The 16,154-nt window shown below is 46.2% G+C and overlaps 1 protein-coding gene across 11 annotated transcripts in view; it reads left to right on the forward strand.

Moving 5' to 3' along the window:
* ccdc88ab (coiled-coil and HOOK domain protein 88ab) overlaps positions 1-16,154 on the forward strand; it is a 71,146-nt gene that overhangs the window by 14,314 nt on the left and 40,678 nt on the right. For all 11 annotated transcript variants that reach the window (XR_015108746.1, XM_086173115.1, XM_086173105.1 and 8 more), the window contains exon 4: positions 13,292-13,361. Coding sequence is in view for 10 of the 11 variants with exons in the window: in XM_086173115.1 (XP_086029241.1) it covers positions 13,292-13,361 (70 nt within the window). In the remaining variant the exon portion in view is untranslated. The remainder of the gene's footprint in view (positions 1-13,291; positions 13,362-16,154) is intronic.

The raw sequence follows: 16,154 nt of genomic DNA on the forward strand, positions 1-16,154 counted from the left end.
AACAAGTCACCCATTTAAACACTGTAGCTTCTAGTGTTGTCACATGTTACATGGCGAACTGCGTTTAATGCTTGCAATCCGCCTTATAACCTCATATCTATGGCGGGCTTTGATTTCTACCTCTTCCTTCTGCACCGATTTCTCCAAAACAAGTATCTGAAAGCCCCCTCGAAGGTTTGTTTTTTTTTTAGATTAGTTTATTTCAAAAGGGGACAATGCAATTTCATAAAACACATGAATAAAACATGACTGAAAAAAGCGAGAATTAGCCAAAGAGGCTATTTTTCATGATGTCAAAGACATACATTGTTAGACACAACAGCAACACAAATATAACAAATATAATATAATATTTACAAAATATGCAAAGGCTTTAGTGTGTGCATGTAAATGTGTTCACCAGCCATTCTCGCAAATGTTTCTGGTAGTTTTGTAAAATGATAGTTGTTTAGTTGTGTTTGGTACACAGCTCCACTCTCTGCACGCTCTCACAGACCAGATCTTTTAATATTTAATGGAATCTACCCTCCCACAGAAGATGGTGCGACCGTCATTTCTGGACTATTGAGCGCACCTGAATATAAGCCGCACCGGCTAAAAATAACTATATATATGTGTACATATAAAGGACGCACTTGTCTATAAGCTGCAGGTTGTAACATGAGATATTTACACAAAAAGATTCTTTTTAATTTTTAATTAAACATCCACAAATACGCTAATGAAAAAGATTAATAATAAATAACACATGGAAAAGTCCATCCATCCGTTTTCTATCCCCGCTTTGTCCATCTGATCACTACCTTCGTCTTCCTCCTGCGCACTAAAACCATTGACGTTGTCTTCTTCCGTGTCCCAAATTGAACGGCCTCGGAATTGAACGTCAATTTCATCGTCCCGATGTGACGAGGCAAAATGTTTTGGCGGCATGAAGCTCTTTAGCCCCCCCCAAAATAATCCATCAATTAGCCGCATCATTGTTTAAGCCGTAGTGTTCAAAGCGCGCGGGGCGGAAAAAAGTAGCGGCTGATACTCTGGAAATAATGATAGTCAGAGTCTCAACTGTGGTTGCGTCCGAGATGCGGCTTCAGATTCCTCAAGCCCTGAGGCACCGAGCGACATCGAGGGAAAGGTGGAAGCACGGCTGGAGGTCGAAGCGACGAAGATGTGGAGCGATCGGGATGACGGGCAGAGGAGGGATGGTGAAGTTCTGTGGTAGAAGGACGCTGAGGTCAGATCTGCCAGGCAGGAGGTCTAGAGAGGAGGTTTCTGGGTATAAAAGAGGACAGGAAGTGAGTTGGTGGTGTGAGATGGAGGAAATAGATGTGCTATATGCAGCTCAAAGGAGAAGAAGACTGCGGATATAAACAGAACATGTCTGAAGCTAATGGTTGTAGCAGGTTTTAAGTCTGCTGTCCGCGGAAGGGACGGCTGCTCCGCTCTGCTGAACCACTTGATCTTGTTTGAGGACCCCCCCCCCACACACACACTTTTATTTTTTTTATTACATTTTTCCGTACATTGGAGCGAGACAGGCGGCTCTTTCTCTAAAAAGCCACGCAAGCGACACGCACCGGCTTCAGGACGCTAAAAGGCAGATGTGTTACCACTGCGGGCCAAGCAATACCTCGGCCGGCGTCCGTCCCGAAGGAGGAGGAGGAGGTTTATGAAGTCTGAACTCTTGCTGACTCGCCAAAGGATCCTCTGGTGGCAAGAGAGAAACTCATTCATTAACCCTTTTGAACTTTCCGGGGACATCTCTTTGTCCTCCGTCCTCCTCCATGGCTTCACTCTTATTTCTTCCAACGTCGCTCTCACTTTTTCACGCCTCCCACCTGGCAGGGTGTGAACCCGGGCTATTTATGGGGAAAAAACAAAAAAAAAAAAAAAAAAAAGAAAATTGAGTTTATATTCTCGAGGAAACCGGTAGCAAAGCTTTCCTTATGAATCCAAAAGATAGAACGTGATCTGGCTTGTATTAGCATGAATATGTCGTGCAGAAAATGCAGAAGCGTGATATCACGTCTGCCATTGCTGAGTACTTCCGTTTTGCTGGCAGTTGATGCAAATTGTACCAAAAAAAAAAAAAAACACCACTGGATTGGATTTACTTTATTGATCCCACGACGGGGAAATTCAGTGGTCACAGCGGCGCGGAAGAAGGCGTAGGAAATTAGTACAAAACAGAGCCGGGGTTTCTGTGGGTCATTAAAAAGCATTAAAAGTCATTAAATAGATTTTACAAAACATTAAGGCCTTAAAATGCATTAAATAGCATTAAATTCAAAGTCTGAAGGCATAAAAGATTTAAATACGCTTGATCGGAAAAAAACATTTGCAATTTATTTTGATTGGGCTTTGTTGCTCCTCCATCTTGCATTTGTTTTTGTTTTTTGTTTTTTTTTTTATGATTTTTTTTTTTTTTACTGTGCTCGTGCTAAGCTCGCACATGCCCTTCACTTATAATGCAACTTGAATTCTTAAAATTTATGGTCCGGTCAGAAACAAGAAAGGCAACCATTAAACTTTTTATATTTTTCCTCTAAAAATCAATTATAGATTATTTTCTGCACTCCGAGTATACAGATATGATATGCCTGGCATAAGAAATTACTGTGGAAATGACAAGTGAGAGATGTTTCCTGGAGAAAATGTCAAGTAATATAAATACAAATGTAAATATAAATATTGCACAGATGGCGTCGGTGGAAGATTGAGGTGGGAGGGAAGTGCAAAAAACAAATATTTTGGTGGTGAATTTTTGATATTACACAATAGCAGACGCTGCTACATGACAACTGCTAGCCAAGTTCCAGGAAACATATGAGCGTGCATTATCCGTGCATTTTTAAAATGGAAAAATAGTTTGTTGGGAGGACAAATTGGGTAAAAAAAAAAGCAGAAAAAAAAAACACAAAAAATGGACTCCATTGCACAGAAGAGATGCAAAACAATATGCAAGGTTGAACTTGCGGAAATATTTTTGGTAAAAATTTTCCGGGCTGAGCTGACTGTACATCTGCGTGCGCTTTCTCAGGGTCTTTAGTTATTCCTCCACCGCAGGACAATGCGTAGGAGTGGGGTGTCCAGACAGACTCCAGACTTTGCAATCTGCAGAACAGATCCAGGTTGTGCCGCTCTAAATCCGCCGCTGTGATGACACATGGCGGCGGATATGATGGCGGGATCGTATTTTCAGCAATAAATGACGGTGCCTTCAGGGGCATATTAACTTCTCCAAGCAGAGGGAAGTTTCACTCAGTCCAAATATACGCCGGGCCTCTTTTTTTTTTTTTTTTAATTCAGCGGCCTCGGTTTGGCTTTTCTCCGTAGGCGTGTAAAACAGCGCCTCGGCCAGCCGAGCTGCATTCCTCTCTGCTTTTTAGCGGCGTCTCCCCGAAGGTCAATAAGTGAATCCCTCGGTGAAAACGGAGCTCAGAGAGCAGCATCCTCACCAAAAACATCTCATCTCAGCGTAATCCCCCCCCTTTTTTTTTTTTTTTTCTGCACATGAAAACGACTGCTGACTTATCCATTTTTTGGATTTTTTTTTTTTTTTTTTGCATTTTTTTTGCAATTTTTTTTTGCATTCATTCAAGAGTAGCACCTTTTTGGGTCTCATTCTCAAAACGGCTTCAGAAGAGAGTCGTGGAAAGAAGGGCTGGTCTGTCCTCCCTGCACCGCTACTTTTGGTTTGGGGTGTGGTGTAAAAACCGGGAGCTCTGTTTTGACTTCTCAAAGGGGTAACAGAGGCCGCCATTCATATCGAGCGCGTCTGGCCCCCCGAAGGCGGTGAGGATGGGCGATGCACTGTGGGACAGGACTGTATTTGTTATTTAAAAGACAACCGCTTGCCTCAGAGGCAAATTCAGGTCTGAGTTGAGGAAAAAAGAAAAAAAAAAAAAAAAAACCCAGGAAAGAATCACAGCCTCGTAGGATCGTTTTGCGGTTGTTGATTAGCATTTATTTCACTTTGAGGCATTTTTAAGGCTTCAAGGGAGGATGAAACTAGAGCATGACGGATCTATCGGCCCTCCATGGATACAAGAGGTGCTTGTGCTTTTATGAACCGCGTTTAAAAAATAATAAGTGATAAAATGAACGTATAGGGTTTAGGGCAGGGGTGGGCAATTATTTTGGCTGGTGAGCCACATTTCTTGTTTAATTTTTATGCACGGGCCAACAAGGTGAACAAAATGAAAATTGAAATTCAAATATTTCGATTTTTGGGGCATTTTATTTCAATTTAACATAAATGTACCGAGCGGCATTATTTTGGAAAAAAAAAATTAAGGAAAAAAAATTTAAAGGGGAAAAAATAAGTTTCTAAATTCAAAATTGATTGATATATCAAGTGATAAAATGAACGTTTAGGGTGGGGGGGGAATTATTTTTGTTGGCGGGCCACATTTCTTGTTTAATTTTTATACACGGGCCAACTAGGTGAACAAAATGAAAATTGAAATTCAAATATTTTGATTTTTTGGGCATTTTATTTCAATTTAACATAAATGTACCGAGCGGCATTATTTTGGAAAAAAAAAATTAAGAAAAAAAAATTAAAAGGGGAAAAAATAAGTTTCTAAATTCAAAATTGATTGATATACTTGTTGAAATATTCAAAAAAAATAGTTTGGCGGGCTGGATAAAAATGCAAAACGGGCCAGATGTGGCCCGCGGGCTGTAAAATGCCCAGGTCTGGTTTAGGGTATGCTTTTCTTACACAAAAGTCAATTTTGTGCACAAAAAACAACAACAAACTACTCTAGAGTTAACCAATCCCAAATCTTAGTTTGGCGTTAGCTTTTTCTTTTTCCAGGGTTACCAGCGCCTATACGCTGTCAGCGCATTAAAGATTTGGGAAAAGTGTGTTTCTCACTTCATTCGGCTACGGTGAAATGCATGTCTTTACACGCCTAATAACTAATATCGATGTCGACTAGTCGTCGCAGCCCCATTTGCAACCATCGGGTATCCGGTAGCAGCAAAGCTCTTCCGAAACAAGAACAAAAAGAGCTTGTCATCAACCCTCACGCCTCGCAGAGATGTTATGTTAGCGCGCCAGAGTGAAGCTGAAACAAAAACACACAGCGTGCGCCGTGTTTGTTTATGACTCGGGCGCCATCATGTGCAGCGGTTGATTTTATTCATATTTTTGTTTAACGCATCTTTCGCCTCAAGCGTTTTTTTTTTTCCTCTATTTTTTTTTTATTGCCTTTAACTAGAACTCGGTCAAACATATTTTTGAGTCTGGAATTCCCCACTGGCTCGCTGTCTTGCCCCTTTCTTTCAGCATGTCATGAGTAAATCAGTTTATTAGAGCATGTGCTCGTCGCTGCAGGCCAAATGTGTGTTGTCATGCACACTCACATGCTTCCTAGTCTGAATGTCCTGTTGATGATGCAGCAGCTTGCTACTGTAGCCCCAGTGTGTGTGTGTGTGTGTGTGTGTGTCTGTGTATTAACAATCACACAAACAGTCTGATGCTGGTCACTGAAGTCAAATAAAGGGGTTTGATTCCGAGGTGGATCACGCTTTTGGAATTAAAAGCTGCATTTCTTGTGCAGAAATAGTCTAACAAAACAAACAAAAAAAAACCTCTGAACGGTTTAATTCAGAAAATTACAAAATGAATCATTTCGTCATGGGTGATTTTTCATCAAATGCAATCGTATTTGTTTCACTCAGTCATTTGCGTAAAGTTAAATTAAACTTTGGGCAATCGGTGCAGGGACGGGTGGAATAATCCCCCCCCCCCCCGCCCCGCCGAGGAAATGATGAAACTGTTTTACTTAAAAAGCAAACAAAGACAATCTGTCCTCTCCTGCGGTGCCTTTTATATCCCCGAGTTGGAAATCCCTCTGATCTAGTTTATTCTGATCTCCAACAACGGGGGGAAAAGCGTGACGCTTCGCCACCGGTTGTATAATCGGTGTTTTATCGGTTCCAAAAAAAAAAAAAAAAAAAAGAAAAGGACTTTGTCTCACATGCATTTGCGTAGAGACTCCCTCAGTGTTTTTTTTTTTAATTTTTTTTTTTTATTTCTCTTAATTCATGAATTCAAACCCTTCGGCAGTCGCGTCACACGGTCGAGGATCTGAGCGGGAAGTATCGGATGTTTTGCAGAGGAAGTTCCGAGCCGGGTTCCTCTTTTTCAGCGCAGATTTTAAACGTGTGACATCTGCAGGATTTGCTGCTCGGCAACACGCAGTCTGCATGCGGTGATGTTTGCGATGGAGTGTTGGGGGAAATTAGTTTACATCTGCCGGTGTGGCAATTAACCGCGTGCGGTTTGAGGATTTTAAGGTTTTTAAAATAAAACTCTTCATGGTGGGCATGAACCTCCAAGGCCCTTCGCTCTCCCAATGCTGTTTTTTCCGCGCGCTAATGGCAGCAGGTCTCTGAAAAACAATAATTGCCATTCTGCAGCTGGACCTTCACCAAATACACGCTAATGGAGGTAAATAAAGGTTTTCCTGAAATGGAAAAATAACCTATGAAAGCCACTTTTTTTTTTTTCTTTAGACAAAACAAGCGATTCATTGCGTGTTCTTCTTTGGCTAATTTACCCTCTGGTTTTCCAGTTTATCCAAATCGTGGTTCCGCGTGCAGTTTATCTCAACGCACCGCCCCGCGTGCAGAAACGGCTTGAATAGAAATGTAAAAGAAGCCTTTGTAGGACACAGTAGACGTCTTCCACGAATGTTACCCCCCCCCCCCACACACACACACAAACACTCACACACACCTCCCATAAAAGTCCAGAATTCGCCTACGGTGTGATTGTGTCAACTTTCCAGTGTGAAGCGGCGCCCTGGGGATGATGGCGGGGGGGCCGGGGGGGTCGGGAAGCCCCCACCTGCTTCCACCTTTGAGACGAGCAGCGGGATGAAGCCGCGAGCCGGTCGGAGCCTCGAGGCTACGTCGTAAAAAGCACTCCGACTGATAGATAACACCGCCGAACAAAGGGAAGTTGGCGCTAATGGCCGGTCTTCCCCGCCTGTGCACGGAAGGATGATCTGCCCATCTGGCCGGGACCGGACCCCGGCTGGTCCACCACTGTTAGGCACTTTCTGTCTTTGTCTCAACTTAGAAGTGATTTATTTAAAAAAAAAAAAAAGGGGAAAAAACAGGGTTAATACTGCAAGTGTGAAATCTTTTCCTTAAAAACAACTGGATGTAAAGCGGCTGCGATTTCCGATGGAGGAGCTTAAAAATCAGCGCAAGCGCGGTGACGATCCGGTCTCGCTCAGATATGGAGGAATCGTTCTTGCATTTGGCTTCTTGTTTTTGTTTCCCTCCCTGCTTCCCGTTTGTCCGTCTGCGTGGCGCCGTGTGCCGCAGCGCTCCTCGCACGCCGCCGCCGTGCAAAAGCCCCCTTTTGTGTGGGCTCACGCCTCTATTATGGGTTTTCAGCAGCGGGAAAGCTGCCTTTGCATCGATTTGGTTTCGTGAAGATGTTGTGAAATTCGCTGTCAGGTGGTTTCTGTGTGTGTGTGTGTGTGTGTGTGTTAGATGTTACAAAAAGGGGAAGTGTTCCTCTTCCCATTGTTGGCGCTAATAACCTTCTCAAGTTCATAATCTTTGAAATTTTTCAGCAGGGGGAGAGGTCGGCATTGCCGTATCCACCACTGTGTGTGTGTGTGTGTGTGTGCGCGTGTGTGCGCACATGTACTATAAGTGTCAGATAAACTAGCATGGGGGAGAATAAGCCCATCTCCTCGTTTCTATGGTAACGCTCGATGTCTGCAGAATGGGTGTGATTCAGGCTTTCAGGGTTCAGGCAGCACACACACACACACGCGCACATACACATGCACACACACACACACATGCTTAGACTCAATAGCGGTACAATTAGCCCCCTGTTAATGCTGTGCTGTTAGCGGAACTTGCCTTTGCTTTGCTATTTGGGAAGTGTCGCTTGTGTGTGTGTGCGTGCGTGCGTGTGTGTGTGCACGTTTGGGTCGGTTTCCTGTGAAACCCCGGACCACTCTTAACGTCGGCTATTTAACGCGGCCCTCCGTGCACGCTCGAGGAAAAAGCCATTTCACAACTCGGGTAAAGGAAGCATTATTCTTAAATTGCCAACCGTGTTTTCGTGCTTTTTCTGTCTCGAGCCTCCCGGGGAGCCGACCGTTTGACAACTTCCTCTCGGACCGACGTGGCGCTGCAGCCGTCTGTCCAAAGCATCTCTGGATTCAGTGTCAGGACGGGGGGGGGGGGGGGATGTTAAGAAGAAGAGGGGGTCGAGGAGGCAGGCCTGCCCTGCGTGCCTGGAGTGAGAAGTGATGGAATCAAAGCTTCATCTCCTGCTTCCTCTCGGCTCCCCTCCACCACCTTCCCCCTCTATTTGTCTTCCTCCTCGCCATCACTCCCTCTTTGTTTGCGTCTTTTGAGATTTAAAGTCCGCCGCTCCCCTCCTCCTCCCCGCATCCCGCATATGAAATGGACATGATGATGATGAGAGGGTGACATTGTGCCGGCGTTGCCGATGTCGCCACGGCTAGGAGGAGGGTGTGTCTGTCTGTGTGTGTGTGTGTGTGTGTGCGCACGTGGCTGCCTCGCCTCCGGTTTGCAGCGCATCGCCATGACGTGCTCGGTGCGGCGGCTTGTCTCTCTCCTGCAGTGTCCCATGTTTAATGTATGAGCGCTAAGCCCGCTACCGCTAATCCAAGGGGGGGAGGAATATTAGGCTACTGTACTTTGTTATTAGCCCGCAAGCTAATCCCCAAAAGCATTTTATGTACCGTTACCCTTCAAAAATACAATAATACGGAAAAGTAACGAGCTTTTCCCGGTGATATGATCGAAGTGTAAATGAAGCCCGTTTGGTCGTGAAGACTGCGGTTTATTTATTTTTTTCCTCCCGTCTCCGGACTCTGCGTTTTAACAAGGTTAGACGGCGGATGATTCGGTTTCCAGAAGGAGTTCCGAACAAACACGGAAAAATTCAATTTGGCTAACTCGATTTCTAGAGGGACGCTTTAGCGCCCCTTTGAAATTCAATTCACGGAAGAGTTTTGATATGAACTGTCACGATTCAATGAGATTTTATACCCCGGTGCAAGACTTTTGACCAAAAGTCGTCGTCGTCGTCGTTACGGCGACGTTCCCAACTCGCCCTTCTGATGAGTCTCGAATCCCGGGATTCCTCAAAAAGCTGGAAGCAGTTGTTGCCAATTTTGTGTTTACATCCCAGACGGCCACCATCTGGTGCAGGTCGAGTTGCTAGAATTAAACTCAAGGGGCTGTAATTCGTCATAACGTTGTTGAGATTTCCACCTTCGGAAACGTGAATTCGTCGCATCGATTTTTCATTTTGGCCGAAAACACGCTTGCAGGCGTTTCCGATGGTGGATTGACAGGCAGGATCGGCTCTGTCGCCTTTTCAAATGACTCTCCACCGCGACAGTGGACGATACATTTTGCATTTTGTTTATTAAACCCTGCCGAAGGGTCTTATAAACATTTACACTGGTCGGGCTTCGGTTACAGCGCTCTAGTTGCGTCTTTAAAATCTCAACACAAATACACCGGCTGCTCTCTGTGCAAGCCGTGGACGTCGCTACTCGGGTAAAACAACAATAAAAGGCGTGAAAACGAATTGAAACTGTATACCGAATGCCCAGCTGGGGAGTCAGTTTGGTGGCTATTCGCCAGGGCAGTGGAACAAATGTGCTAAAATTGTCCCGTTCCTCCGGTTGAATGGGATGCAAGCCCCCAGCAGGGACGTCCAGTAGATATAAATCAGCCCACGGCGGTTAAGTCGCCTGTTTTTTTGAGAGAATCTGGTGCTCCGGTCTTCAGATGCGAAGGGGACAGGTGTCGGCGGCCATGACAGGTGGTTGTGGAGCGAACGGGGAGGGGGAGCGGGTCAGTCCGTCCACGCCGCGCCGACTCATCGCCTCCCATACGGGTCGTCCAAACAGTGCGAGACGTGTTTGGGGGGGAAAAACAAAGCTGTTCTTTATGTGTCGGGGAAAATGAGACCCCGCATGGTGACGTGGAGCCCACGCCCCGAGGTCGAAACTCGACTCTATCCACCGGTGTGTTTCTCTTTGACGCTCGCCGTTTCCTCCAAGCCGATGTCCCAGTTCCGCGTGGGAGGTGGGCTGTCAGGCCGAAGCACGGGCGTCTTCTGCGCAACGCAGACTATTTCTGTGTGGCACTTGTTGAGTCGTCGCGTCTCCCGGTCTTCAGACTGGAACCAGCTTCTCTGCATCATCGTCACATCAGGAGTGAATCATCCCATCATGAGTCAGTTTTTTATTTCCCATACGAGCCTTCCGATTCCGCAGGTCCGAGTCAGAGCTGATGAATAATCCGACAAGACTCTCCATAGCCTTTGACATTAGTGGCTTTCACCTTGCATTGATGACATGTTAGATGTTTTGGAGAGAAGGTCAGATTGATATGTTGGGTCATGTACAGAGGAGGAATAGATTGGTAGACGTGAGAGAGGAGGATACAGAGAATAGGGTTAGATGGAGAGGGTTGTTTTGCTGTGGCGACGCCTGGAAGGAAAAGCCCAAAAGAAAAGAAGATTTGGTTCCAGGAAGTAGCCTCCCCCAGGGGAAGTGTTTGGTTTAGCATTCCCACGGCTAGTGAGGGACCACAAGGGGCCGGTGTGACGTGCACCTTGAGATCCACGCTCGAAAACAATCCGAGGAGGAAGAGGAAGACGATATTGACAACATGGAGGTGGAAGCTGCCATGGACTATCAGATGGTTTGTTTCTATCTTCCCCCAGCACCGCTTTGCTGTGTGAAGAACCCCGTTAGCCACGAGCTAACTCCACTTACTTTGGCCAAAATGTCGATGTTTGCCTCTCTGGCGTCCAGAATATCCCGGACCTCTTTTTTTTCTCCGTTCCTCGATGGTTATGCCCATTTTGTCCCTGAGAAAACATCATATCGTGATTGTTTTTAAAACCCGGCGCTCAGCAATCCATGAGAGGTATCTAGCAAAGGGTGTGGTTTATGAGTTCCACCAACAGTCGCGGAGCAGTAAACAGATCCTGCCTCAGAACAGGAGCTAAAATGGTTCACAGTTCCTCTGCTGTCCAAAAGCACGATTAAAAACGGCCTTTTTTTTTCCTGAAAGGGTTCCAGGATCTGCAAAAAAAAAAAAAAAGGTCCTGCTGTGACACAGATTCTATCTCCTGACCTGCAGATCCAGATTCTGTGCAAAAACTGGGACGCCGTGAGCGCTTCAAATTAATGGCTCGACAAAGCGCGTGTGGTTTAGTTTGGGCTAAAAAAAAAAAAATGGAGTCCGCGCTGAATTACCGAGCTATTTATACATCGGACGTCTCAGGGCTTCGGTAGCTTCTTCGAATTCTTCGTTTCGGTTATTTTCTCTCCACTGGACGGATCCGACCCGCCGGGTTCTCAGGTTAATGTTGACCGACGGACGAGCACACCGGCCCCCGCCGGAATCAGGGGTCTCTTTCGACAGGAAACCATGGCAACGGCTCGGTCGGCCTAACAACAATATCCGTCCATCACCGGGATCCAACTGGCATCGGCGCTCACACAGATTCGCTCATTCTTCCAGATGATGTTTCATCATTTAGACCTTTTGCACGACCGAGACCTGGTCTGAGTACTTGCAAGCTGCGCTCCTTGAGCTTGAACAACTTGTAGGTTGGTAGATAGATAGATGAGTTCGTTGTGTTTGAGTCTGATGGCACCAGGCAGGAAGGATCTCCTTGACCGGCAGCAGGGTTGTAGGAGTCTGGTGAGATTTCCCAGAGGCGGGTCTCGTCCATGTTTGCCAGCAGCTCCTCCGGGGCGACCAGCTTGGAGCAAACAGCAGATCCTGCCTTTTTGACCAGTGCATCCCATCTGTTGGCGTCCTTTCCCTCCATGCCTTTATGGCTCGTGGCTTACGAGACGTTCCACGCCGTCCGTCCCGACCGATGGGTAAAGTATTTGCCGCTCCGCTTTCGGCGCCTTCGGCTCTCGCAGCTCCGAAAAAATGTCAATTAGCCGTCGGACTCAACGCGCAGATATTTCCATTCGTCAGCTCCGCGTCTCGCCTCGGGCTGGTTATTTGCGAAACACCTGAATGCACCACAGACGTGCCGTTTGTGTTCAATCTGAACCGCCCACTGATCCCAGCCCTTTTTCCTTTTACCTCCACGATGAGGTAATGCAATATGCATAGGCCAGATGGGTACGGTGGGTGCATAAGCCCCTGAAGAAACCCAATTACTCAACCGCCGTTAGCTCACCATAATGAGCTAACGGCGCTCCTTCCTCCCGATCGAAGGATTTCGGGCGAACCGACCTGCCCGCCCTCGTTTTAGCGGAGTCTCGGATCCCAGTAAAGGCCGATTACATGATGTTAACGCACGAATGCGTCTGCGGTTGTTTGTTTTTTTTTTTGCGCGCTCATTGGATGTGACTGTGCTCAAACCCGACCGTCAACATGGCTCCGGTCCCGCCCGGCCCTAATTGCCGTGTTTGTGTATCTGCACGCGTGTCGCAAGTCACCGCCCGCCGTTTCATTTTGGTTTTCCGTGATTGATGCGTGAATGAACAAGGGGCGGGGCGGGGGTTCCCGTGGCAAAACAAACACACACACACACCAGCAATTTAAGCCGCTTGGATAACACTGTCACTTACACCATCTCACACACGAGTGTTAGAAGATTGATTTTTGGGCGTTCTCACTCATCCCGGGTTTTAGGATTTTTATGGTCGCAGACTTCAAACCGAACGTCGGAAGGAAATCTTAGAGTTTTACCGGAGCGGCTTTTCCCCAGTCTGGTGTTACGACCAAGTTTTTCCGTCCTTATGATGGTGACGTAACGAAATCAACAACCAGTAGCTGAGCTCCGACAAAAACGTAAACAGGAAGCCAGGTAGAAAAGCGATCACCAGAGCGGTATTAGTAGATTGGAGTGAAACAGCAGAGGCAAACATTGCATGCTGGGGAAAACATGGCTGAAAGAATCTAGTTGTGATCTGTAAATTGTAACCCTGTTGGATTCACGGTCTTTGTGAAATCTCGGTCAACTCTAAAAAAAAAACTAGCCGTCGGATGCGAGCTGATGAGAGATGACAGTTTTCCACGAGTCTTTTCAAGGTCTTCGGATGCATGGGTGGCGTTATTGGTAAAAAGTCCCTCCTATGATTGGAGATATTCCGAAGGAATGCTGTATTCTCGAAAAAAAAAAAAAAAAAGTGTTTGATTCGGAGCGTCAAGGACGTCGTAAACATTGTAATTTTATATTGATCATTTGCACCTCCTCCTGACCGCCTTGCTTGTTTCCCCCTCGCAGGAGACGCTCCAGCAGCTGGTGATGATGCCTTTGCCCAACGTGCTGGTCCTCGGCCGGAACCCCCTCTCCGGTGAGTCACAGGCGCCCGAACCGCGGAGAACCGGTCCCAAGCTACATTCTCTGCTAGTCTTGCATGGTGTCACCCGTACGGGTAGGGGATCAATATAATGAAGGGGAATCCCCCGCTTTCTCCAGCTGATCGCGATCTACGATTTCCTCCTGCGCACGAAAAACGTTAAAGTCGTCTTCTTCGGTGTCGGAATTGAACGGCCTTAGACTTTCACGGTAATTTTATTGGTCCCATGTGACGAGGCAAAATGTTTTGGCGGCACGAAGCTCCGAAAGATCCATAGATTAGCCGCATCATTGAAATTACAGTATTTTTATGATATTTAGAAACTAAAGGAAGTGTCAAGTTGCTGAGAGGCTGAGCTTGCGTTTGTAAACTGAAAGATGCCCCACCAAAAGGTTGACCGAGCTCGATGATCACCGTTTCTTAAAAAGATAAGCAAAGTCAAGATGACATGCAGAATGTAAATATCAATACAACGACTTCCTCTCTCCTCCCTTTCCTAACAGACGGCAGGTGAAACATGATCTTGATATGATCTGGAAGAGCAGAGTGCGTCGTCGCTACCAATATATCAATGTAAAGAGTAACAAATGAACAATAATATAAACAATCAGTGCATTATTATCTTTATCCATACTTCAGGTTCTTCCAGTATACATTTAAAGCATACTATTTAAAGTTGTTATTCCTAATTGTAGATTTTCCCAGTTGAAGTGAACAGACACATTGTTTGGCTGTGAGTTAGCTGGAAGTTTCCAGCTAAATTTTTATTCTCATTTGCATCACTTTTAGGAAATACTCGATTTTTTTTTTTTTTTTTTTTTTTTTTTTTTCCTTTCACCTTAAATTGTATTTTTCATGGTTTAAATGTATTGATTTGTTTATTTTTAATTAATTTTTTTTTTTTTTTTTTTTCAAAATGATGCCCTCTACATGATTTTGACAGGATAGGATTTTCCGTTGCGGTTAGCGCTTCTGCCACACAGCGAAAAGGTCCTTTGTTGGATTCCCACAGGGCGGCCTGTCCGTGTGGAGGCTCCGTGTTTTTCACATGTTTGCGTGGGGTTCCTCAGGATTCTCGGGGTTCCTCGCGCAGTCCAGGAGGTTCACCGGCCTGATGTGCGAACGAGCGTGACCCCACGTGTGGGATAAAATGTTGAAAATGAATGAATATTGTTTTCCCAGTTTCATCCGGATTCAGACTGAAACTCACTTCTTCTTTTTTCATAAAGACCTGAAATAAAAAATCCTGGATCCCAGGTGATCATCCCATAATATTTCCTGGCCCAGCTGGAGCGTAGACATTACATAACGCAAACGCGACACATCCCGGTCCGTAAACACGGCGCATCAAGCGAAACATTTTCCGAGACGGTCCTCGTCCTCGCCAAGCTCCCGATGGAGGGGGGGTTCACTCAGAGGACAGGCTCCATTTTCACTGCTACATTTGGATCCTCATTAAAATGCAACAATAAGATTATTTTAATTATCGTCCTCTTTGATGTTTCCGCCGACTCCCTCCCTCTGCAGAACGATTTTACTTTTCCTCCCGGCCGTTTAATATCGCTACTTCCCCAACGCCGACCGACGGCGATTTCTGACCCGCAGCGTCGGCTGATACGTCCGCCCGCTGACGTTTTAAGCTCCCATCACCCGAAACTCCAAAGAGCACCTTTTGACCTTCCCGGGCCGAGCGGCGCCATCCGATACGTCCGAAACCCGCGGCGTCAAAAGCGTTTTGAGTTTCGAAAACATCATCGGACGGACCGGCCCCGCTCGACCTTGATGACGCGGCGGAGAGAAGATACCCGGCGACTTCAGACTCATACAGAAGACTTTTTGTGATTATTATATTTTTGTTTGGCTCTCAGAGAAGCATCCGCGCCCGGGTCGGTCCGTCTGTGCACCCGGCGGATTTCCGTCATCGGAGTTTATTGTTCCCGGCGTCCACCTTTTTTTTTTTTTTTGGTTTTGAGCCGATGAAATGGCTGCTAAATCCTCGTCCTTCGCTCTGCTGCCTCCATCGCTCTGTCACCGCAGTCCTTTGCGGTTATTTTTGGGTTTTCATCACTTTTCATTGGTTACAGGTCTCTCTTTAATCGGCACAGTGTGTGTGTAAACGCACACACGCACACACAGTCGAGTGTGTGCTTTTGTGCCACGATTTCTATGTGAGGATACCTTCTGAGGTTTGTTTAATGTCCGGATTTAAAAAAAAAAAATGGCCAATTTCTTTGTGAAGTGACAAGGAAAAAAGGTTTGTCCTTATCTTCAAGACCCGAGCCAGCTGCTCGGCTCGACCGCTATCGTAAAATTGTCCGGTTTAATGCGGTTCACGCTCTGCATGGCGGGAGGAATAACCATGGGTTGGAGTGTCTTTATCTTCTCCCTTCACTGCTTTGCCTTGTGAAAAGCGCTGTTAGCCGTTAGCTAACGCACTTATTCCGGTCCAAAATGTAGACGTTCCTCTGCGAGCCCTGGAAACCCCTCTTAGTTGAAGAGCCGGGACCTCTTGGTCGCTCCGTTTCTGGCCGCTTCCGTCTATTTTGACGCGAGAAAACATCCAAGCGGTGATTGTACCATGATAGATTTTAAAAATGGCGTATCTGATATCTATATGGCTGTGACTTAGGAGTTCCACCAATCACCAATAAGTTCCCATGGAACCGTAAAAAGACCCTGCAAGGGTCGAAGCTAAGATGGTTCCAGGAGCTAAAGGTTCATGGCTCCTGGTTCCTTCGCTGTCCTGATGCCTGAACAAAAACCCGGTGCAGAACCGCTATTCGGTAT

This window comes from Fistularia commersonii, chromosome 2 (genome assembly GCF_037954325.1).
Source record: "Fistularia commersonii isolate RoL2024-O1a breed Wild chromosome 2, RoL_Fcom_v1.0, whole genome shotgun sequence".
Lineage (NCBI taxonomy): Eukaryota > Metazoa > Chordata > Actinopteri > Syngnathiformes > Fistulariidae > Fistularia > Fistularia commersonii.